Here is a 24123-nt window from a genome sequence, read left to right as displayed (position 1 = left end):
GAAACCCCCAGGTCGCCTCTGCCGAGCCTGGCGATACCCCACACCTAGGCAGCTGTCAGGCCAGGTCTGGGCCGACCTGCTTCCCATACAGAAAAGTGACTGGGGCGCCACATGGACAGGTGGCCAGAGATGCCCCCGAGGCAGCACGGTGATCAGAAACGACAGGATGTGGCCACCGGACATCATTTCATTTTCTCCTGGGGGTTGGGGACCACGTGACCCAGCACCCCTCGCAGTGAGACCTGGTCACGGGCCTGAGTTCAGGACCACGGGACAAGGGTACCAGGGATGCCTGCCACTTGCAGGCCTGGCCCGTCAAAGTCTCCTACGCGCTGTGCCCAAGTCCTCTTTCCTTGTCTGCAGCTGGACGCAGAGAAAGCAGGGACGACTCTGGGGCCCCAGAGCAGGGGCGGTGGACGTACAGCCCATTGGGCTTGGCCCTGCCAAGGCAACCGCAGGTGGGACTGGGAAGTCCATCAATCTACAGCGAGAGGATTTTCAAGTTGATAAGCATACATGGCCCGTGAATGATGTGACTAATGTTCAGATGGCCCTCGGAGGCACAAGGGTCACCTAGCCCAGCCCTAGAGGGTGGCAGAGCCACACAGCAGAAGCACTCAGTGGTGGGGAGGGAGGCACTGACCAGCACCACTTGCGAGCTCTGTCAAGTGAGTGACCAGCAGCACAGCGCTGGGGCTGTTTGCTACGGCACAGGGCCTGCTCTGACTGATGCGGGGTTATGGGAAGCAAGGAGTGTGGATTCGGGCAGCAGCAGAGAGAGATGCCAGGTACTACTGAGTGAGGGGGGGGGGGGGGGGGAGGACGTGCAACAAGGCCAGCCACTGGGTTCTCCTTACAGCACCATGCTCCTGGAGAACAGATACAACAGGAAGCTCCAGATCCCAGCACCTCCTCCCTTCCCATCGAATCCCTAAGCACTGTCATCCCTCTGTATCCGTGAGCGACTGGTTCCAGGCCCTCAGTGGAGAACAGGACCCACGGACACTCAAGTTCCTTAAATAAAATGGCATAGTATTTGCACTATGCAATCCTCTTGCATACTTTAATCTATAATTACTTTTATTAAAAAATGTATTTATTTGACAGGCAGAGTGACAGAGAGAGAAGAGAGGCAGAGAAAGAAAGATCTTCCAGCTGCTGGTTCACTCCCCAGATGGCAGCAACAGTCACAGCTGAGCCAGGCACGCCATCCACATCTCCCACCTGGGTGGCAGGGGCCCAAGTACTCGGGCCATGCTTCCTTCGGGGCATTAGCAGGGAGCTGGGTCAGAAGTAGAACAGTCAGGACTCAAACCAGTACTCCCGTATGGGATGCCAGTGTCACAGGCGGTGGCAGAACCTGATGCACCACAGTACTGGCCGATTTTTTTCTAAGTCCTAGTCATATATCAATGCTATGGACATAGTTGTTATACTGTGTAGTTTCGAGACTGACAAAGGGAAAAAAAATCTTTGTGTTTAGTACAGACACAATTTTTTTTAAACAAATATTTCTATCCATGGTTGCTGTACAGTGAATGCTGGGTGCCCTGCTCAGACCCCCTCCAGGCCTAGCACACCCATCCCCAGCTACTGCAAGTGCTCGCTGCTGGCGGCTGACCTGTGCTGACTTCTGACAACCTGTGCTGGCCTCATGGGCATGGCTTTGCTTGGACATATCTGGCAGGTGACACACATCCCTCCCCCAGGGGCGGGCCACGGCCAGGGGGAACCGAGGTGGGCAAGTCTCACTGCTCAGCCCATCTGCCTTTAAGCTGGATGACTTCTTGGGCACGGTGTGGGCACAGAGCTCTCCTGAAGCCATGTTCCTCCCAGCTTCCTCTCCTGTAAGCTCCCCACTTCCGAGAGCACCTTCCTCAGCAGATCACGTGCACAGGAATCCCTGTCCTGTGTTTCCCAGCGCTCTGGGACCCCAGGCAGTAAATGGACCACAGAGAGGAAGGTCAGGGAGGATGTCTGGAGCCAGGGCGGTCCTGGGCTACCAGACCCATGAAGTGCACTGTCCCCACCGAGGGTCTCCATCTGCAGACGTTAGGTGCTGATGTGGGCCAGGTGCTCGGGCCCTGGGCCAAAGTCCCAGCCCAGTTGGACCTGAAGATGATCTTGAACCCACGGCCCAGACATTCCCATGGACTTCTCATTTCTCGTTAACAGCAGGAGTCTCCCCAGCACTGGCTGCTTTTCAAGGGCCGGCTTGCTCAAGGCACTGCGGTCAACCCAAGACCTCCCATCTGCAGTCACCTTCCGTGGGACCTCAGGCTTCGCACCTGTCAACCACAGAGGCCAGACCGGATGACCCATGTCCCTGCTCCGGCTGGCAACCAAGATTCAGAGGCGCCCTCCCAGGAAGGTTCTCAGACAACTATGCCGGGAAATATTCAATGACTGGCACCCTGGAAGGAAAAAGGCCTTTATTTGCACCATTTGCCAACATCTGAGGTGTCAATATTCCCACCAGGGCCAATTTTGAGCCACCTGCATGACACCCTGAACTCTAACTTGGGAAGAAACACACTCTGGGGCAAGCAGGTGCCAGATGGCAACCTTGCCATCATTTTTAAATCAAGAGCCAGTTTCCCCAGCCCCATTTACCGACTGATGCATCCTTCTCCTCGATGATTAACAATCACAGCACGTCACCGATTCTCCGACACCACCTCTCTGTGCTCGATAAACTCATCCCAGACCTCCGGTTCACTTGGGATGTCGGCTGACAAAAGGCTTCCTCCTTTCCTGCAGCCCACAGCACGCTCCACTCTTGAGCGGAGACCACAAAACAGTGCAAGTGACACTCATCACACCCTTGCCCAGGGAGGTGCTGGCTTCCTGGAGGAGGGTACAAGAAGAGGCGGTACCTGCTGCCCTCCTGAGATGCCCACTGCTGCTCATTCCCATATCCACAATCCATGCCATCCTGTATCCGACCCACGCCTGAGCTTTAGGGGCAGGGGGACGGAGGAGCAGACAGCAGAGTGGGTAGCGGGGAGAAGGGCCAGGCGAGCATCATCCCAGCCAGGGGGAAGGAGGCTGGTGCCCCCCAAGTCTTTGAGCTGTGTTGGCCCTTCCAGTTCTGGAGGTCTATGTCCACAAGACGGAGGCTGCCTGGCCATTGGGCAATCAGTGCCCCAACCCCAGTGCTGGGCACCTCCTTGGTTCAATTCTCAACACAGCCCCCCAAAACCTCCAAGACACATGCTTCACCCCCCCCCCCCCAGTATTGCACCCAAGTACACAAAGCTGGCTCTGCCCAGCTGCTGACTGCTGAAGGAGGGAGGGCAGAGGACAGGGTCCGAGGGAGCCACAGGCAGCTTCCAGACCAGACTTTCCTGGGCTCCCGGCGGGGGCCTAGGGATTTTGAGCTAAGAAGGGACCAAGGAGATCATTTAGCCCAATTCTTTTGTCCCAGCGAGAAGACTGGGCCTAGAGCTATCAGGTGGCTCCCAGGGCGTGGTGAAATACTCTTAAGTGAAGGACTGAATTGGTGGCTGCCGCTCTTATTATTACTGCTATTATTGTCACTGTCGGTCTGCAGTGGTTTCGAGCTGGTGTTGATCAAAGCGACTCCCGCAGGCGCTGCCCCAGTCCCGGCCTCTGGGCTGGGAGGAGCTTTGTTCTCCCTAGCTCATGGCTGTGGGGGTCCCATTAGATGAGCCTGACAGTGTCAGGGCCTGGCCAGGGTACGCGGACCACCACCACATGTCCCCTCCCACCACAGCCCAGCCCAGGACCCCGGGAAGATCCAAGGGGCTCCAGACAGTGCTCTGGGCAGCAGCCTGCACCCTTCCCCATCTGCCTCTGCTAGCCAGGTTGCTGTGAGAGCTGTGCTAACACGGGGTGGGGACCCGCGAACGCCACTCTTCGGTCTCCCTGACAGGTGTCACTTGTCCTGTTCTCATCAGCCACCCCCCACACAGCCCCAGTGGGAAGAGCTCAGAGGAGGGCTCAATATTCCACCCCCATGCGCCCCTCTGGCCTCCCAGCTCATCCCTTTATCCTGCTCGGGCCGCAGCAGCCCCACCTGCAAAGGCCCAGCGACAGGGGAACAATGGGCCCCGGGTCCCACTCTGCAAACGGCTGCCTTTGTGCTCCTTGGGGTGACTGACGAGGCCCCTCGCTGAGGGGGAGGAGGCAGGGGCTCTCCTGGCCCCACTCACCCCCAGTCTTGACCTCTGCCCCCGCCCTTTGTGCAAGCCCCAAAAAGGGGGGTGGGAGGAAGGGAGAAGGGGGGAAAAGGAGGCCAGGGAAAGGGAGGGAATAAGGAGGTGGAGGAGGGGATACAGAAGAGAGAGACAGGGCAGGGGGTGGGGGGAGAGAGCGAGAATATGAATGAATGCACATAAGAAATGAAGATGCACTGGTTTGTGCAGGGTCTCCAGGCCCAGGGGGCGTCAACATGAAGTTGGACCATACACAGTCGCCATTTCTGTGAGTTCCAAAGGCTCAAATCCATGAGCGACTCCACACGTTTCAGCCTAACGCACGTGGATCAGCCTGGTATAAAGCAGGTGCAGTGGGCAGGTCCCCACTCGCTGGGAGAGCGCCCCACGTGCCCTTGGCTGGGTCTCTGGCTTCCTTTCCTGGACAGGAGGCTCTGGCGAGCTGGGCGTGCGACATCTGAGTTTAACCCAGGCGTTCTCCACCAGCGGCTACTTCCTCCCCCAGGGACACTGGATGACTGCTACTGGCCAGAGGCTGGGGCTGCTTCCACACCGTGCAGTGCAGAGAGCAGCACCCCCCGCCCCGCCACAGCAGATTCTCCCGCCCCGAGGTCCATAAACCCTGCTATAAACACCTCGCATAATGGCCGAAGGTCTCAGCTTCCACCGCAGGGAGGCGTGGTAGGGACTGAAGGTGGTCCCTGATCCTCCTATCCCCCCAACAGTGGGGAGGCTCAGAGCTCCGACCCCACAGAGCCACAGGCTGGGCCTCAGCCCCACACACGTGGCGCTGCCTCTTCCTCAGGGGCCTGTGAGGGTCATGGCCACAGCCTGGGCCGTGTAGATGGGTGGCACTTACTGCACACCCCTTCACATTCGTTACATCTTCAAAAGCAGCCCAAGCCTGGGGCCCCAGGTGCACCCCTAAATAAGATGCTTTGTCTATGACATTGTCGCAGAATGCTTTCATAATCAGACCCAGTGAGCAAACCAAGAAGTTTTTGGAACATGGACTTGGCCAGCAGATGTTATGAAAAAATTCAGTGTTGATTTTGGTAGGTGTCATTTCAGAGACATGCTCTGAAATAGTTAGGGGTGAAACGTCATCGTGTCTATTTTATTCTGTAAAATTATCTCAGCAAAGACAGACTGTCGAAGCAAATCACGGCGCAATATTAACCGCTAAGTCCTGGTGATGGGAATAAGACCGTCCTCCACTCTACATACTCGCCATACCTGAGATACTTCATATGAAAAAAGTTTAACGAGTTAGATCACACTTGGATTCTGAATATACAAGGAGCCCTCGAAAAGTTCATAGACAACGAGTGTGTCTTATCAAAAACTGCGCACAGTTTTCAAAAAAATTCTTTTGTTGGCCGGCGCCGCGGCTCACTAGGCTAATCCTCCTCCTAGCGGCGCCGGCACACCGGGTTCTAGTCCCGGTCGGGGCGCCGGATTCTGTCCCGGTTGCCCCTCTTCCAGGCCAGCTCTCTGCTGTGGCCCGGGAGTGCAGTGGAGGATGGCCCAGGTGCTTGGGCCCTGCACCCCATGGGAGACCAGGAAAAGCACCTGGCTCCTGGCTCCTGCCATCGGATCAGCGCGGTGCGCCGGCCGCAGCGCGCCGGCCGCGGCGGCCATTGGAGGGTGAACCAACGGCAAAGGAAGACCTTTCTCTCTGTCTCTCTCTCTCACTGTCCACTCTGCCTGTCAAAAAAATAAATAAATAAATAAAAATTCTTTTGCACCAAGATCATCTTCTCATTTCATTTTTCTACAACCTTTTTTAGGTCCCCTCATACTGACAGTAAAACTCTGCACCAGGGATAAATTTTATTTTAGGTCAAGCCAAGTGTTACCATGGAAGAAGGCCCAAGCAAACAAAAGGTTAAACAGGATCCCACAGGCAACGCTTGCTACCTTAAGGAAACACAGGGCCTCAGCGGCCTCCACTTCATCACAACACGCAGCCGATGAGGAGCCAAGTCCATCTACAAAGGCCGCGGCATCGCTGCGCTGGGAGAGGACACGTGGGCTGGATCTGATGTGAGTCTGCCAGGCTCTCTCAGCCCAGGCATGACGGGCATTCGGGGCTAAACAACCGCTTGTTACTGGGGCTGTCTCGAGCAGTGTAAGGTGTTCTGCAGCACACGCACACACACCCACACCCACACCCTATCCCCCATCTCCACATCCCCGCACCATCACCACCCCACTCCCACGCCCTCCAATTGTGACAAATCAAGACTGTCTCCTAATGTCCCCAAATGCCCCATGCGGACACAACAGCTCCTGGTAGGGAACTACCGAGGCACACAAGGGTAATTCAAAGAGTATGTGGAAAACAGGAAAGTATTTTGGTGTAAAAAAATAAAAATTTGAAATCTATGCATGAACAGGTTTTTCAAAAAAGTTCATGGAAAATGCCTATTATGAAAACATTATGCATGGTTTTCAAAAATGCTTGGCATCAAAACAAATAATTCCATTGTCTAAGAACTTTCAGAAGTGTCCTCATAGGAACACGGTGAATTTATCTAGGACAGTCTGTAAAACTTTCCCTCTGGGCAACCTGGTTTTGTCACTTAGCAGCAGCAGGTGCTATCTTTCCATTTAAATAGTCCCTACAACACAATTATATGCATACCCTATTAGTGAGTCAGTAGACTCTACTGAAAGAGGGGCAGGTTAGGTCCCTGTTTTTTTTGTTATAAATGATGCTGCCATAATCTCCGTCACTCAATCTTGGCACACCTCCTTGGGCAAAGGGTCTACGAGGGAGCCTCAGGATATGTGATGCCAAATCGCCCTTCATAAGACAACAGCAAGACACAGTTCCCTGCCAGAGTAGGTGAGTGACCCTGGGTTTCATCCCCACTCCCCAGTCCTCTTCAACCCTGATCATTCCTTCGCGTTTGCTAAATGGCATCCAGTTCTAAGTGGTGTTCCTGTTGCCATTACTTCTTGATGCCTGTGTATTGCCATTTGTACCAATCCTCTGAATTTCTAGTTTACTTTCTCAGTCTGATTTAGTACTGGGAGCTCTCTCTCCGACCTGTAAAAGCTCTTTATTTATTGAGATGTCTAATTTTTGTTCAGCTGTGTACAAGTGTTCTCCTCGGCTTTCAGTCTGCCTTTGGTCTTGCTTATGGATAGAGTTTTCTACTGTCCCAGATTTTTCCATTCGTATCTACTGGTCTTTGCCTTTATGATTTCTTGCTTTTGCAATATGTCTAGAAAGGCATCCTCACGCCCAGATTACACTGATACTGGCACGTGTTTTATGCTGGAGCTTTAAGGACTCAATGAAGACATCGTAAACTCACTGGTGGTACACGGCGTGACCAGAAATCTAACCTTGCCATCATTTTTAAATCAAGAGCCAGTTTCCCCAGCCCCATTCACCGACTGATGCATCCTTCTCCTCGATGATTAACAATCACAGCGAGTGTTTATGTTTACACTGGAGCCTGTTTCTGGACTTTCTACCCAGCTTCAGGGATCTCTGTTCCTGTGCCAGCCACACACTGATTTAAATATCCTGTTTACAATACTTTTAAATATCTGGTAAGGCAAATCACCCTTCATTAATCTTCTTTAAGAAAAATTCCTGGCTAGTCTCACACATTTATTTTCTAGCTGAACTTTAGAATCACATCCCACCCAACTGGTATTTTGACTAGAATTACGCTGCTTTTATAGATTACTTCTGGGAGAATCGGTCTTGCTATGTTGATGACTATGTGCTTGGTATTTCTGTGGCTCTTCTGAGTTTTTGGTTTGTTTCCATTATCACAAACTGATGCACATTCATTGAGCACACACTAGAGGCCAAACTCCCCACTGTGTGCCACTGAACATGACACGGTTTTGCCACTACTTGTTGCCAATATAGGAAAAGTTACTGACCTTTAGATGTGAATTCTGTAATGTTCTGGAGAATTCTCACAAGTTCTAACAATCCTCAGTTGATTCTCTGCCAGCAGACTTTCGGCTTTTGTTTTTGAGAAAGACAGAATTCCCCTCCACTGGTTTTCTCCCCAGATGCCCCCAATGGCCAGGGCTAAGCCAGGAACTCAATCCAGGTCTCCAACTATTGGAGCCATCACCACTGCCTCCCCAGGTCCACATTAGCAGGAAGTGAAGTCAGGTGCCAGAGCCAGGGATAAAACCCAGGCACTCTGACTTAGGATGTGGGCACCTTAGCAGGTGTCTTAACTTTGAGGCTAAGCACTTGCCCCATGTTCCCATCCCGCCTCTTTTATTCTTAATGATGCCCATCCATTGTCTTTCCTAAGATTTATTTATTTGAAGGGGGAAATTTAGAGAAAGAGAAAGAAAGACAGCGAGATAGATATCTTCCAACTGCTGCTTCAATCCCCAAATGGCCACAATGGCTGGGGCTGGTCCAGGCAGAAGCCAGGGACCTGGAGCTCCATCCGGGTCTCCCATGTGGGGCCGTCCATTTTCTGATATTAGCTGACTCAACTGCCCTTACTCCAGATGTCTATGACTAAAGGGACAGAACTCTGCTGACTGTTTTCCCAGACCTGTGGCCTCGGTCTCACCAATGGCCAACCATGCTCACAAGAGCCCCTTTAACCCCCACCCCCCTTCCCAATCAGACACTTGAGACTGTCATCTCTCCTGGTAGGATATTACAAGGATTTTTTTTTTTTTTAATTATCCTAAACTGATCAAACCACATACTTTTGAAAGGCAGAATAACGGAGTGGCCAACATCACTCCCAGTCTCAGAGGCCAGCAACTATGGCTGGAATCCCAGAGACACTTGCTACCTCTGTGCCTCAGTTTCCTCCCATGTAAAATGGGGGTAATGACAGCCCCAACTCACACGGATGGAAGAGACTTATCAGATGGCTAATAATGTAGAGCATGGAGAACAGTGCCTGGCCGAGGAGCTTCATAGATACCAACGCTGACCGTTCTTTGTCATTCACCAGAATCCATTTAACTTTTTAAAAATCCATTTTTAGGGGGCTGGCGCAGTGGCTCACTTGGCTAATCTGCCTGCAGCACTGGCATCCCATATGGGTGCCGGGTTCTAATCCCGGTTGCTCCTCTTCCAGTCCAGCTCTCTGCTGTGGCCCAGGAAGGCAGTGGAGGATGGCCCAAGTGCTTGGGCTACTGCACCCACAAAGGAGACCAAGAGGAAGCGCCTGGCTCCTGGCTTCGGATCGGTGCAGTGCCGGCAGTAGCGGCCATTTGGGGAGTGAACCAACAGAAGGAAGACCTTTCTCTCTCTAACTCTACCTGTCAAAAAAAATCCATTTTTAACAGAGAGAGAGAGAGGTCTTCCATCCATCCGCTGGTTCACTACCCAATTGGCCACAATGGCCGGAGCTGCCCTGATCTTGGAGCCAGGAGCTTCCTCCAGGTCTCCCATGCGGGTGCAGGGGCCCAAGGACTTGGACCATCTTCTACTGCTTTCCCAGGCCACAGCAGAGAGCTGGATCTGAATGAAGAGGAGCAGCAGGGACCTGAACCGGCACCCACACAAGATGCCAGCACTGAAGGCGGTAGCCCTCCCTCCATTTATCTTTCCTACTGGGTCTGGTCTACTCTTGTGAGGGAATACCCATTAACACCTGTCTGATGGTGTTAATGACCTCACTGGTCATTTACCAAAGCAGCCAAGCCTGGACAGCTGGACACCAATGCCCTGGTTCATTCGTGCACCTCCTTTCCCGTGCACCTCCCGCCAGGGGTCCCCTCTGGAGAACACAGGTCACTGTATCCCTCACCACAGACTCAAGGAACCACATTCTCATCGGGTGGCTCCGAGGGGAGAAAGCAGCTGCAGGCTATGCTCAACCCCAAGCAGCATCCCCCCAGTGATGCGGCTGGAAGGCATGGGAGCTTCCACCCCATGCCCAACACATTAGCTATTTCTGCTTGGAGACAGTGGAAGGTAAGACAGGTCCCTACCATCAAAAGGCTTCCCGTGAGTGAAGCGACAGGACAAGGACGTCCCCACTGCTGCTGGTGCCCAAAGTCTTGTCTCAAGGCATGGCTTCCATGAACCCCAACCCTGAACCAAACAAGATTCACTTCACACCTAAACTCTGACCTGAAACACTTTGTAGATACATTTTTTTAAATGCAGCACATAAAATTCACCATTGTAAAGTGTCCAATTCAGGAGCATTAATTCCACTCACAACACTGTAGAGCCATCACCCAAACAGCCACACTCCCCATTCCCTCTCATCACCCACTCTATTTCTGCATTTGCTTATCCTGAATGTTTCCTATAAATGGAATCGCACAATTCATAGCCTTTGTGTCTGGTTTTTTTCACTCAGCACAATGGTTTTGCGATGCACCCACCTCAAAAACAACTGTGGTATATTTTTCATGTGGTTGGAGTATGTCACTGGTATGTCACTCCTTGTTATGGCTGAACAATTCCCACTGTGTGGAGATGCCACGTTCTGTCTACATATTCACCCACTGATGGACACTTGGGCTATTTCTACTCGTTGGCTATCATGAGGTCAAGTACTTGCCCTTTAATTGATTTCTGGTCCTTGGCATGCTGCTCGGTTCAGGGTCTCCCAGCACCTGCTGGAAGCAGTCCGCTTGGTTGCTCCCTGCCTTATGCAGCCCAGCTGGTTACTCCCAACCTCTTCTCAACAGCTTAAGAGCTGACCGCCCACACCTGTGCACACCCAGCTCCCACCTTCGTGGGTGAGAAGCTGCAAGAACCTTAGCTTGGCTCATCCACCACGACCCTGTGGTGTAGGTTTCAAGTGGTCTTGTCCTTTTTCTCTTTAAGCACGAGTCCACCATCGGAATAGAAGGCGTCACTTGGATCATCTCATTTAGGCCTCTCAACAACCTTACGAAGCAAGATTACTGGGAACGCCATTTCAGAGAGCAAGAAACGGCCAGAACTCAGGGCTCAAGCTCTCGATTTCGGCATCTTTGTCTCCCCCCAATCCCTCCCGCCAACACCTCACCAATAACGCGTTCAATTCCTCTCAGCGCATTTTCTCCAACTTCACCCAACCTATTTCCTAACCGGGTAAACGAAAGTATAAAAGAAAACAACTCACGCCAGGCTCCAAGTCTATAAAAAGCCCGGCTTCCTTGATTAGAAACGCAGAGGTGCCGAGAAGCCACCAGATCTGACACCACCAAGGTCTGCCCTACCCCTCACACACCTGGTAGCACCTGGGCCGAGGTGTTCCTCCAGCAGGTTCCACCAAGGTCTGTTCTAGGCTCTGCCGAAGGGGTGCCAGGGTCCCTAGGCTGGAGCTGCAGGAGCACTTGGCAAAAGGGACCAGGAAGGAGCCCAAACATGGCGAGTGCAATGGGAGACAGGGCAGGGAGAAGACTCCCATGTCGGGTGGGAGCCCAGGAAGTGGCTGGCTCCTTGCTTCTCAGCCTCCAGTCTGGGTCCAGCTCCCACTCACAACGGCAGCTGTGCCCTTTCAAATGGCGACGGCCGGCAAGGATGGCCCTTCCCTCTTCCGGATTTCTTGGTTTCACTTCCGGGTCAGAACTCCCGCAGCGGAGGAGCGGAGTCTGCTACTCAGTGACTTCACGCGGGGTAGCGCCAAACCAGCCACGGTGCCCCCCAAGGAAAGCAGCAGGAGCTGCAAGTCTGACCCTCCCTGGCCAGGGGTTAAATAGTTACCCGCACACACGGCCCCCTCTGCAACAAATCATGGGAGACTATGATCACCAGGGGCTGAAGGAGAGCGAGTGGGCATTTCTGAGGATGAAGACACCCAGTGCAGGGAGAAGCTCCTTCCTAATGCTGGGAGTCTGGGTGGGGGGCCCCGGCCACCTTCGTTCTTCAACAGGGGGAGGGGAGAGAAAGTTCGAGAAGCGCTGCATTGCCCAAGTGCCCAGTGCCAATGACCAATTAACCCCCCAACTCCTGGCTCAAAACCGGTGCTCCTGCCACGAAACCAAGTGGCCTCCACAAAACCAAGCAATCTGCAAGTCAAGACTTCCCTTGCACTGGTAGATGGGGCCAGGTGCAGGGTCCCCACACCCAGGGCAGCCTTGGGCACAGCACCCTTTTGGAATGGAGGGGAAGGGTCCTCTCTCCCTCCCTGCCTGTCTCCCTCCCCTGGCCCCACGTTCCTTGCTGCCTGCCCACCCCCGTGACGGCTTACCAGCTCACTCGCTCAGGGAGCAGGTGAAGAACATTCCCCGAGTGAGCTGGCCCTTCAAGGGTACGAGTTCAGGGTGAGGTTATGTCCATCAGCCTTCAGAACACATTCCTGGCTTATTAATCTCTCCCTTCTGTTACGCAGGCGAAAGTAAATAAGCGGTTCTCAGGCAGCCTGGGGTGGGGGTGGGGGGGCTCCCCTATTTAAACACAACAAGAGCCGGCAGGTTTGTAGGTACTGAGCTCCCAGGCTCTGCTTCCCGGGGGGTCTTCCTGGCCTCCTGCCCACAACCTCCAGCCCAGCCAATCTGCAGTGGGAGGCCCCACCGACCAGCGCTGGTCGGTGGGGCCCTGGGGGTGGCTCCCAGTCTCCAGAGAGAGAGCAAGCAGAGGCCCAGCATCTGGGGACCACCAGAGCAGGGCAGCAAGGGTCTAGCAAAAACACTGGCTGCCAACTTCAAAGCCCACTCAGTCTCTCTGCTGGGAAAGTTCTTTGTTAACAGTGTTTATTTGCTGCTTGCTTCAGTTGGAAGCATATTTTTAAAGGCTCAGAATTTAACAAGTAGGGGCCAGTGCTGTGACGTAGTGAGTAAAGCTGTCACCTGCAGTACCAGCATCTCATATGGGCACCAGTTTGAGTCCCGGCTGCTCCACTTCCAGTCTGGCTCTCTGCTATGGCCTGGGAGAGCAGTGGAAAATTTCCCAAGTCCTTGGGCCCCTGCACCTGTGTGGGAGACCCGGAAGAAGCTTCTGGCTCCTGGCTTCAGATCAGAGCAGCTCTGGCCGTTATGGCCAACTGGGGAGTGAACCAGCGGATGGAAGACCTCTCTCTCTCTCTCTCTCTCTCTCTCTCTCTTTCGCTTCTCCTCTCTTTGTGTTCTGTGTAACTCTGACTTTCAAATAAATAAATCTATAAATAAATAAATAAGTAAACAGCAACCGAATCAAAAAGGGTCAGAGAAGCGAATGAACCAGCCAAGGTCTGCTAGGAAGTACATTTCAGAGGAGGATGCACCCGGTGTTGGTAAGCAGCTGCTCAGGACTCTCGGGCCTGGGAGAACCCAGAGCCTCCAATGCTTTCTATCAGCTTTTGTGGCCTGCACAGAAGTCTCAGGAGTTCCCCATCCCTTGTTTTGTTGTTGTTATTGTTGTTGTTTTTAATTTCCCCCCATTTCTTCATTCCTTATTTGGAAGGGAAAAATGCCAAACAACCCTGCAAGAAACCCAAAATCAGGCTGCAGGGACTTGGGAGATGGGGGGGGGGGGTGCAGGGTAGGATGGGGGTGGGAGAGAAGAGAAAGAACGTGCATTAAGCTGTGACTTGCAGGAGGTCAGCGTTGTGCGGTGAGATAAGCCATTGCCTGCACCACCAGCATCCCATATAGGCCCCAGTTTGAGTCCTGGCTGCTGCACTTCCAATCCGGCTCCCTGCTTATATGCCTTGGAAAGCAGCAGAAGATGGCCCAAGTGCTTGGGCCCCTGCACCCACGTGGGAGACCTGAATGAAGCTCCTGGCTTTGGCCTGGCCCAGCCCTGGCTGTTGTGGCCATTTGAGGAGTGAATCAGCAAATGGAAGATCTCTTTCTGTCTTAATCTTTCTTTCTCTCTCTATAATTCTACCTTTCAAATAAATCTTCAAAAAAAGATTTGCCCTTGGATGCATTGTGTACACAGCCCCTGCTCAGGGCTTACAATATGCACAGAGCCCCAGGAGCTTGTCCAAGTGAGTCCCACATCAGGCAGTGGCTGATACCACATCAGGGACAGCAAGAATTGAGATGGCATTTAAATGTCGTTAACTTCAAAACTGCTGTCCCCTGGAGCTGAGTTGCTTTGTCCTCTGAGCTTGGCTGGGACAGGGAGAGTTTCCTCCCCCCACCCAACCCTGCTCTGCAGCTCTGGTCCCCAGTGCTGCTGCCTTCAGACCCCCCTCATCACCATTTCTACACGTGGCTCAGACAAAGGTACTGGAAGACTTGGCAAACAACCCCAGACCAAACCGTGTTTGCCCTGCCCCAGTGTGGCCCCCAGCATGCCCTGGGACGCATTCTGCACCTCCCACCTGATGACTACTGGCCTCCTATGCACAGGCAAGTTCTAAGCCTGTTTCCTCACACTTTCCCAGTGCACTGCCTCCACGTGCAGACTCTTCATTCTCAAACCTACAGGCCACCTCCTAGTTCTGCAAGCTCCCCTATACCTCCGGACAGTTCTATGTGCAGAGGGCCGGGGTCTCCAGAGTGGACACACATGCCCAGGACCAGGACCCTGGGTGCAGGCCTGGATTGCTCTCAGTCAGGCACCTGGCCAGCAGGGCTCTGTGCCCTCTGCATGGCCAAAGCCGGGGCCACAGAATCATTCTTGCACTGAGGACTGGTGGAGCCCAGGGACCTCTTTCTCAGACTGGTGTTTTTTGATGCTAAACTACAGATGGTCCCCGACTTACGATGGTGGCACTTAACAATTTTCCAGCTTTACCACAATTCAGGAGTGATATGAATTCAATGTTTTTTTTTGTTTTTTTTTTGTTTTTTTTTGTTTTTTTTTTTTTTGACAGGCAGAGTGGATAGTGAGAGAGAGACAGAGAGAAAGGTCTTCCTTTTTGCCATTGGTTCACCCTCCAATGGCTGCCGCAGCCGGCGCACTGCGCTGATCTGAAGCCAGGAGCCAGGTGCTTCCCCTGGTCTCCCATGGGGTGCAGGGCCCAAGCACTTGGGCCATCCTCCACTGTACTCCCTGGCCACAGCAGAGAGCTGGCCTGGAAGAGGGGCAACCGGGACAGAATCCGGCACCCCAACCGGGACTAGAACCTGGTGTGCCGGCGCCGCAAGGCGGAGGATTAGCCTATTGAGCCGCAGCACCGGCCTGTGATATGAATTCAGTAACAACCATACTTGGAATTTCAAACGTTGACCCTTTCCTGCACTAGGGAGAGGCAGTTCCGTTCTCTCAGGCCATGCTGGGCGGCAGCAGCGAGTGCAGCTCCCAGACAGCCAACACCACAGCACTCTGTCACTGAGAAGCCCGGTAGCTCACGTGTGTTCAATACATTTCAACTCCCGGCATTTTCAATTTACGATGGGTTTGTCAGGAGTCGCTCCACCTTAAGTCAGGAGCTACGAAAGAAACCGGCAGCGCTCAAGTCTAGTTTTCCAGATAGCTTTAAAAACTCAGATTGATGGCACAGTTATGTTATTTGTACTTCTTTTGTAAAACTTAAAAACATTTATTTGAAAAGCAGACAGAGAGAGACAGCTCCCATCTGCTGGTTCACTCCCTAAATGCTTGCAATGGCTGGGGCTGGGCCAGGCTGAAGCCAGGAGCCAGGAACTCCACCCAGATCTCCCATGCGGGTGGCAGAAACCCAACTACTTGAGCCGGCCTCTGCTGCCTCCCAGGAGCACATTAGAAGGAAGCTGGAGTTAGGAGCCAAAGCTGGATAGCAAACGCAGGCACCTCGAGGTGGGATGTGGGTGTCGTAACCACCGCTAGGCCAAGCACCCAACCTCTGCTTCTCTTCCCATTGATTCTAACTCAGGCCCCAGCCGCAGGTCCAGTCACTCATTCTGAAGCAATCACAGAGATCAGAAACCTTTCGTGATGTCTACACCACCAAGAACATGCTGTGAACATCGCTGTGAATCCTACCGATGACCATGCCTCGGGCAGTGTGGACAGCTGTGGCCTGGCGCCTGCCTTCACCATGGAGCGAATGCTAAATCTGCAGTTAGAGGCGAGTGATGGTGAAGATGTGACTCTCTTCCCGTGCCAGCCCCCGGCCCCCAGGCTCTGCTGGTGGGCCCCTGTGCCTGCGACCAGGCGCGGCCCCTTTCTCTTCCGCAGGCTCAGGAAGGAGAGACACCCTCAGCTCAGACGGCGGCAGCTTCTGAACCTTGTGGACGAGTGGGAGAAGCTCCACTTTTGTTCTCCAGGTTTAGGAGAGAGACTTAGCCTTTGGGAGTCCCCAGACAGTGGCTCCGTCCTCTGCACTGCTGTGGGCATGGAGGCGTCTGGGTCTCCTAGGCCCCCCTCTCCCTTGCCCCTTCCCACCCCACCCCAGAGCAGACGTGACAATGAGCAGCCCTGGGGACCAGCTTACCTTCAGGCTCCTCCACGCTGCTGGCCGCAGTGGTGGGCGGGGCCACAGGGATCTCTTCGTAAGGGTGAGGACGAGGAGGAAGAGAAGACAAGAAAATGATGTTACTTAGAGCTAGGAAGACAACCGGCCCAGCACAGACTCCTCCCAACCTGCCTGCGATCCATTCCCCCCGGTTCCTCTCCCCAGCTCAGGAAGAGGAAAGTCGGGGAGAAGAAGAGCCTGCAGCAGGTCCTAGGGGACCCTGGGCACTCTCTGAAGGCTGTCCCCTCACCTGGCAGGAAGGTCACAGCTCCAGGCTGCAGAGGGACAGAGCGAGGAGAAGGCAGGAGCGAGCTGGCGGCATTCAGCCCTGACCTGGCTCCACAGCCCAGTGCCTGGCTCTGGTGTTTGTGGGTCATCAACTCAGAGGGAAGGGATGGCAGAGAGGGGTTTCCCCAGGCCTTTCTGCTCCCAGGGGTTGGTTTCTCACACCAGGAGAGGGGAGCCTGCAACCCTGGCCCCAGCTCCCCAGGGCGTGCATCTCCCAAGCTAAGGCATTTCCTCAGTGGGCAGATGGATGCAGGTGCAGAGGCGGACGGGATGCAGGTGCAGAGGGTAGAAGACCCTGAGAAGCTTTATTTGGCTTAGGCTCTTTCTGCCTGGGAGAGCAATTTGTTCCAGCTACGTCCAGGGCCCGACCCCGTGCTCCCCACTGCACGTGGATCCAGTGGCCAGGCCAGGAAGTTGGGCTTCCTCTTGCCAGACACGGTCATACCATGGGCTGCAAGTCCTCAAGAGTAGGGGACCTTGAACCCCACTGACTTTTTAGGGTAACTCCTCCCTCTGATCCTAGATCAGCCGGGGCCTGAGGCTTGGTGGGTGGGGAGGAATCCTCAGGCCGGGGTGCGGATCTAAGAGTTACTCAGAAAACGAGGCAGGGGGTGCAGACCTCAACGTGGAGCCCAACCTTGCTGGTGGGTGATTTTATGAGCAATTGCTCCGCACAACTCCCTGTCACAATGGCTCACTAGGAAGCCAGGCATTGTACCAGGCCCTTCCTTAGCCCTAAGAGGGCAACTGGTCCCAGCAGAAGCAGTCCAGAGGCAGCACCTGAATGGCACAGGCTGCAAGTCCACGAGTCGGGCCAGGACCAAGAGCCAAGGAGCCATACGGGGCACCAGGCCTCAGCACCCACACAGGCCTAGCTCAGGAAGGGGCACGGAGGGCCAGAGCACCCAGGCACTGTGCAGGCACCAGGAGCTGGGGATCCTCAGGAGGGGTTCATGGGCGTCCTGGGAGCCCGGGTCTTCAGGCTGCCAGGTGGGCACGCCCTTTGGGGAAGGAAGGGAGGAAGCACAGAGTGGGGTGGAAAGTGAGGTCTCACCCCCCACCATCCCGCGGGTTTCAGTCTGATTTGACACATCCGCTCCTGGTTTAAGCGTGTTCCTTCCACGTGGGAATTGGAAGGGTGGGCCCAGCTCTTCCTGGACAACCTGGCATCTCCTGGCTCCTTTTAAAGGGGGCCCTTAGTTCCCTGATGCTTCCTAACCCCGATACTTCCTAACTCCCAGCTTCCTAACAGTATTCGTGTCTGAGCACGTGGACAGAGAGAAGAGAAAGATTTTTGTTTTTATTTTTTTACAAGTCTGACAATCGGAAGTTCTCATGAAAACCATTCAACTTGCTCTGCCCCCACTGGAGATACCAAGCTCCAGTTTCCAGACTGGGACTTGGGTCAGGTGCTCACAGTCTGCCCTGGGAACGCCCATGTAGAAACGGCTCCCGATTTAGAAGCTGCCCCATCCGATGCAGCCCAGGTGTGCCAGCGGCAAAGGCCACACCTGATCAGACAGGTGAGGCGTGGCCCATCTCAGGCTCCGGTCTTGTGGGGAAGAAGCCTATTCAAGGAAATGAGTGGGGTCCCAGCTTGTGCCCGGCCTGTGGTGTTCTGTGTCAGCAGCCAGCAGACAAGCACCCGTGTGTGACCCGCAGGTAGCACCAAGCCCCCAGAGGCTGGCCACTCAGAGCTCAGGGGGCTATACATCTCTAAAGCAGGGGTTGGCTGGCTTCTGAAAGGGGCCAGGCGATAGGTGGTTGAGTCTGCAGGCCACACTGTCCGTGTTAAAAAGTGTGGGATTCTGGTGTCACAGCGCAAACGTGGCCACAGACAGTGGCATGTCAACAAACATGCGTGGCTGCATGCCAATAAAACTTTATGGACACCGAGCTTTGAACTGCACAGAATTCTCCTGTGCTACAACAGTGCCGTCCTTTTGATTTTTGCTTTTGCTTCAACCAATACGAAAGGTTAAAAAATAAATAAATAAAACTGGACCACACCAAAACCAGGCAGCAGCCAATTCCCTGGGCCAGGTACAGCTGAGTGCAGCCCCAGGGAGTCAGCCTGTGTCCCTGGAGGCCGCCTCATTTGCTAAGCTTCGCTCCTCCTCCTGCAGCCCTGCCTTGGTTTAGATTGGCTCTGCACAAGGAATCAACAAGGCCAAGGCCAGGGGCCACCTCTCAGCCAGGGTTAAGGCTCTGCCCCTGACTCCAGCAGGCCCCTACCAGTCGTAAAATACTGAAACCCCTCTGCCATCCTGCTCACCCCTTCCCACGTTCCAGCAACCCAGGGGCTAACAGCAGTCCCAATGGGGGTTCCTAGGATCCTCAGGGCGCCACCACCCTTCACAAGGGCCCCAGGTGCTGTGGGTGGGATTCCCTGCCTGGCTTCTCTCACAAGGGCCCATGCTTTCCGTCCTTTCTGTTCTGAACCCACCAGAGCCAGGGGCATTATTGGAATTTCCATGGCAGCACCGGCAGCCATAGGCCCACCCCCTAGGTCTGCGCTCAAGGTGGAATCCAGAGGACCTTGCCCCCCCATCCCCACCCCATACATCCCTACCCTCCCCGCCCCAGAGCAGGACACTCAGTGTCTGTCAAGACAGAGGCCTGCAGACAGGCTGAGTGCCCAGGCCTGGGAGCCTCCCACGGGGGCTTACTGAGCACCAAGCATTGGTGCTAAACCCCGCTGGATGTCGGGACCCAGTGTTAGCGAGGGGGCATTCCCTCCCCGAGCTGGTGGCGTGGGAGTGCGGGGTCTCCACGTACTGATGCAGGGGGCGATGGGGGAGCGGCTCTGCTGGTAGCCCTTGGCACAGCGGTTGCAGGTGATGCCCGTCACGCCGTCTTTGCAGGGGCACTGCCCAGTGGTCTGGTTGCAGGTTTTGCCGGCGGCTCCCACGGGGTGGCAATCACAGGCTGTGGAAGACATAAGACAGGAGGGTCAGAGGGGCGGGAAGGGACCCAGGGACCCCACCGTGAGAGATGAGCAGAGATGGGGTGGAGGGCAGGCCCAACCAAGCCCACGCATGTTCCCAGAGCTCTGATGCTGGCCACCCGCCCACCCGGAAGTGGACAGTGACAGTCCAGACGGACCAACTTGAAAAGACAATTTTGGTGACAGCCGGGAGGCAAAGCTGGGGAGCCCGCCTGAAGCCCCAGGGGGAGGCAGTGTTCAGATGTGTCTCCCCACAGCCCTGCGTGTGCCCGAGTCGGGCAGTCGGGATGTGGCGGTGCACCTGCACCTTCCCCACCACGGGGCAAGTCTGTGTGTTTTGGTCTCTGCCCTCACCTGGCTCCCAACCCTCCGGGTGAAGAAATGGGGTTTGGGACCTGCTGAAGCCCCCGGGGTCTGCCACATCAGAGGGAGGCCGGGGGAAGTGTGTGCACGGCCCCACCCCCCCAGGCTGCTGCCTCCAACCCTGCCTGGTAACTTGGTGGTCTGAAGCTTCGGCTTATGGAGCATAAAACCCATCCCCTTCAGCACTAGAAAAGGACACAATGATAATTTACAATTATTTTAAATGTACAAAGACTGGAGAGGCCAAGGAACCTCCCAGGAAGGGAATAGCCGAGCGGGGAGAGGAAGGGCTGTGAGGTCAGTGCCCCTCCCCGCTGGTTCTGATAGGCATGGAGAGCTGGGGTGGCCCACCGTGTCCCGCTGTAGCCTGAGGCCTCCTGCTGTGTGCCTAGGACCCAGTCCCAGGACTGGGAAAGACCAGAGTGGGACAGCTCTCCATCACTACCATGATGCCCTGGGCAGGACAGCGACATCAGCAGGTTCATAGCTCCATAGGATTCCCCACTCTACCTGCCCTACCCCAAACCGAGACAGTAGACTCAGTATGGGCAGAGAGAGAAGACAGGATAGAGGAAGCATGTGTTCTGTCAATCCCCCTCCACAATCCAGGAGGTTGGGAGAGGTGGGGGCATTGCCTGCAGGAAGGAATCCTGTAGCAACGTCAACAGGTGCCATAATCCACAGGCCAAAAATAGCCAGGAAAACAGGTGAGAGTAGAGATCTTAAAAAGAGCTGAGTTAGGATTTTCCCAGGAGACACTGCTCGGGGTAAGGGCAGGAGTCTGTTGGTGTCTTGGGAGTGGCCAATGAGGAGGCCGAGGAAGAGGAGGGAGGGGAGCAGAAGCGAGAAGAATGTGAGGAATTGTTTGTGGTGGTTGTGTCTGGACAGGCAAATATTTCTAGAAGCACTCAGTGTGAGGGTCCTGGCCGTGGGCACCCCTGTGGGTACAGGGACACAGGGGATGCACGCCCTGGCTCCCCACACTTCAGGAGACAGCAAGCTAAGTGGGCTGCTCCAACCTCGTCCCCTACAGAAGGAGAAACACCTGTGTGAGGACCCTGCCCCTTACAGCTGCCCTACTCTCAAGTTCAAGTCCCATTCTGCTTTGTTGAATGTACCAGAATACACACATTTTAATGTTCACTTATTTTCATCTTCTTGAAAGGCACAGAGAGAGAGAGAAAGAGAAAGATCATTTCTTTTTTTTTTTTTTTTTTTTTTTTTTTTTGACAGGCAGAGTGGACAGTGAGAGAGAGAGACAGAAAGAAAGGTCTTCCTTTGCTGTTGGTTCACCCTCCAATGGCCATCGCAGCCGGCGCACCGCGCTGATCCGATGGCAGGAGCCAGGAGCCAGGTGCTTTTCCTGGTCTCCCATGGGGTGCAGGGCCCAAGCACCTGGGCCATCCTCCACTGCACTCCCTGGCCACAGCAGAGAGCTGGCCTGGAAGAGGAGCAACCGGGACAGAATCCGGCGCCCCGACCGGGACTAGAACCCGGTGTGCCGGCGCCGCAAGGCGGAGGATTAGCCTAGTGAGCCGCGGCGCCGGCCAAGATCATTTCTATCTGCTGATTCGCTCCCCCAGTGCCTGCAACAGCCTGGGCTCAGCCCATGTAAAGCCAGGAGCCTGGAATTCCCTCCAGGTCTCCTACATGGATGGCAGGAGCCCAAGTACTTAGGCCCCTCTTCCACTGCCTTCCCACACACATCAGCAGGGAGCAGGATGCAAAGCAGAGCAGCCAGGACTCGAACCGGCACTCCCATATGGGACCTGGGCACCCCAAGAGGCGGCTTAACCTGCTACACCACAACACCACCCACCCCTGGATTTATTTTTTAATTGAATCTCAGTAAAAAGACAAGACCCATCTTTGACAGCCCGCAGGGACACACCGAGGACAATGGTGGTGCCAACAGGCTGGCTGGAGAGGGCCTGCTGTGTCCCAGTGCTTTCCCTGTACTCGTTCTCTGTGACAGGAAGGCTGTCTGCACGTGGGAAGCTGTCTTGAGCTGGCTGTGCCCAGCCCCACAGGCAGGTGGTGACTCCAAGCGCCCAGGCCAGCTGACCTCCCTTGGCCTGCTGGGAACTCCAAGTTCCATGCCAGGACATTCTCTCCTGGGTGCTGATGGAACACAGCCATGCACCAGTAACTTCTGGGTCCCCGGATGTGGCTGGTGGAGGGAGGTCAGGAAAGGTGGTTCCATCGCTGGGGTTTCGGAACCAAGTCAAGCACTAGCACCAGCCTCAGCCCAGGTCCTCAGTTTCTTGGCGGGAACTGGCCTGGAGCAGCCCCTAGAGGGAGGCTGCCCAGCTGCCTGGGCTGGCACATTGCCGGGAGGGGCCAGGTGCCAGCTGAGGTCTGCCAGCGCCAAGGACCAGCCCAGGGCCCAGCAGGGCCTCTCTGCATCTGCTCTGTGTGGCTGACACTTCCTTAGGGCCCCTCCCTCGTCGAATGTGAGCCCAGGCTGCCTGCTGGCCTTCCACATCTTTCTCCCAAGATTCTGCAGAGAACCTGACCCATTCGTCTGGGCCAACACAGGCAGCAGACCAGGTGGTGCCTCTGCACCAGCCAATCCCTGTCACAGGCAGAGAGGCCATCAGGGTCCCCAAGGACGGGGGGGGGGGGTCACAGAAGGCCACTCCAGTCACCTTCAGGGTAGCGTGACCACCACTAAGCTTCATTCTGCCCTGTGGCAAAGCATCCCTGCCAGCAGTGTTGCCCTCCGTACGGGCTCCTGCAACCCACCTCAGCACCTCCTCTGGGCCTCACAACAGCCCTTGGAAACTGGCATAGCCACAGATGGGCGAGCACACCACATGCAGAGGTGGAAAGGGCCTGGCTCACCCCGGCCCCTCCCCCTTTCTCTGGATGCCCTCCCCCTGCCCCCGGCTTGCTCTACAAGGAGAAACGAACTCCAATCTGTTTTAGCTGGCACTCTGTTACTTGCAGCCAAATGCAATCCTCACCCACAGACTCGCATTACACTCATTCCCACTTTCCGGCCAAATGGTCACAGAGTAAGATCTTTCCCCTAAAACTCAGCAACAGGGATGGCCCAATTATACCTCCATACAAAGAAGGGTGAGGTTGGTTCAAGGGGCGGGGCAAGTTGATGGATGACCATACCCATGTATACACACATGCATGCACACATACACACTCATGCACAAACATGCATGCACACATGTGCACATACAATACACATCCACACACTGTGCACATGTACCCACATGTGTGAACCCATGTACACACACTCATGCAAACACACATGCATACACAGTGCATATCCACATGCACTCACACCTGTACCTATACTCATACACACACACGCATGCACACATGTACTCATGCGGTACACATCCACATACTGTGCACATGCACCCACACAGGCGTGAACCCATATACACACACTCATGCACATATACACACTCATGCACACATGCACTCATGTAGTGCACACACAGCCACACACCATGCACATGCACACACACATGTGTGAACCCATGTATACACACACATACAGAGTCCTACTGGCTTACACCCAAAGACACACAGACCCACATAGATCCACATGGGCAGGGGCACAGAGGGCAGGTGTGGAATGGGGAGAATGTGGAAGTGAGGCAGGTGGGGGTCTCTCCCCTTGCAGGGGATTCTGGGAAGGGGGAACAAAGAGTCTTGCCAGCTCTTATGAGAGTAGGGCCTGAGGCAGAGCAAGGCCTGGGTCTTCCACGGGGAAGCCTGCAGATGACTCCTGTGTCCCTGGAGGTTGGCCTCGTTTTTCCGGGGAAGGTCGATCCCCCCACGTGGCAGGTCACCCCGGGTGCCTGGGGCAGGCAGCACCTGGCCATGGGAAACCAATTCCCTGGAGTCTTTTCCAACAAAAAGGTGAGACCAGGCGGAAGCCAGGTCCCTGAGAAGGCAGCAGGATCAGGTTTCCCACGAGCCTCCCGGTGGGGCAGGGAGCCCAGACTGGCCTTGCCCTGGGTCGTCACCCAGCCCTGGCTCTGTCAATGACCCTGGGCTAGCGCCTTCCTCTCTGTGGACTGCAGGTGGCTCATCTGAAAGGGCAGAGGTCAAC

At 54.9% G+C, this 24123-nt stretch overlaps 1 protein-coding gene across 3 annotated transcripts in view; it reads right to left on the bottom strand.

Annotated features, from left to right (window-relative positions):
* The window catches only part of NTN1 (netrin 1), a 211441-nt gene that overhangs the window by 32548 nt on the left and 154770 nt on the right, over nt 1-24123 (bottom strand). For all 3 annotated transcript variants that reach the window (XM_051825185.2, XM_051825184.2, XM_051825183.2), the window contains exons 4-5: nt 19511-19660; nt 16424-16477 (exon numbers count right to left, since the gene is read on the bottom strand). In XM_051825185.2, the coding sequence (XP_051681145.1) occupies nt 16424-16477; nt 19511-19660 (204 nt within the window). The remainder of the gene's footprint in view (nt 1-16423; nt 16478-19510; nt 19661-24123) is intronic.

Source organism: Oryctolagus cuniculus, chromosome 17 (genome assembly GCF_964237555.1).
Source record: "Oryctolagus cuniculus chromosome 17, mOryCun1.1, whole genome shotgun sequence".
Taxonomy (NCBI): domain Eukaryota; kingdom Metazoa; phylum Chordata; class Mammalia; order Lagomorpha; family Leporidae; genus Oryctolagus; species Oryctolagus cuniculus.
The sequence above is the reverse complement of the archived record's forward strand: the minus strand, read 5'-3'. Positions and strand labels throughout refer to the sequence as shown.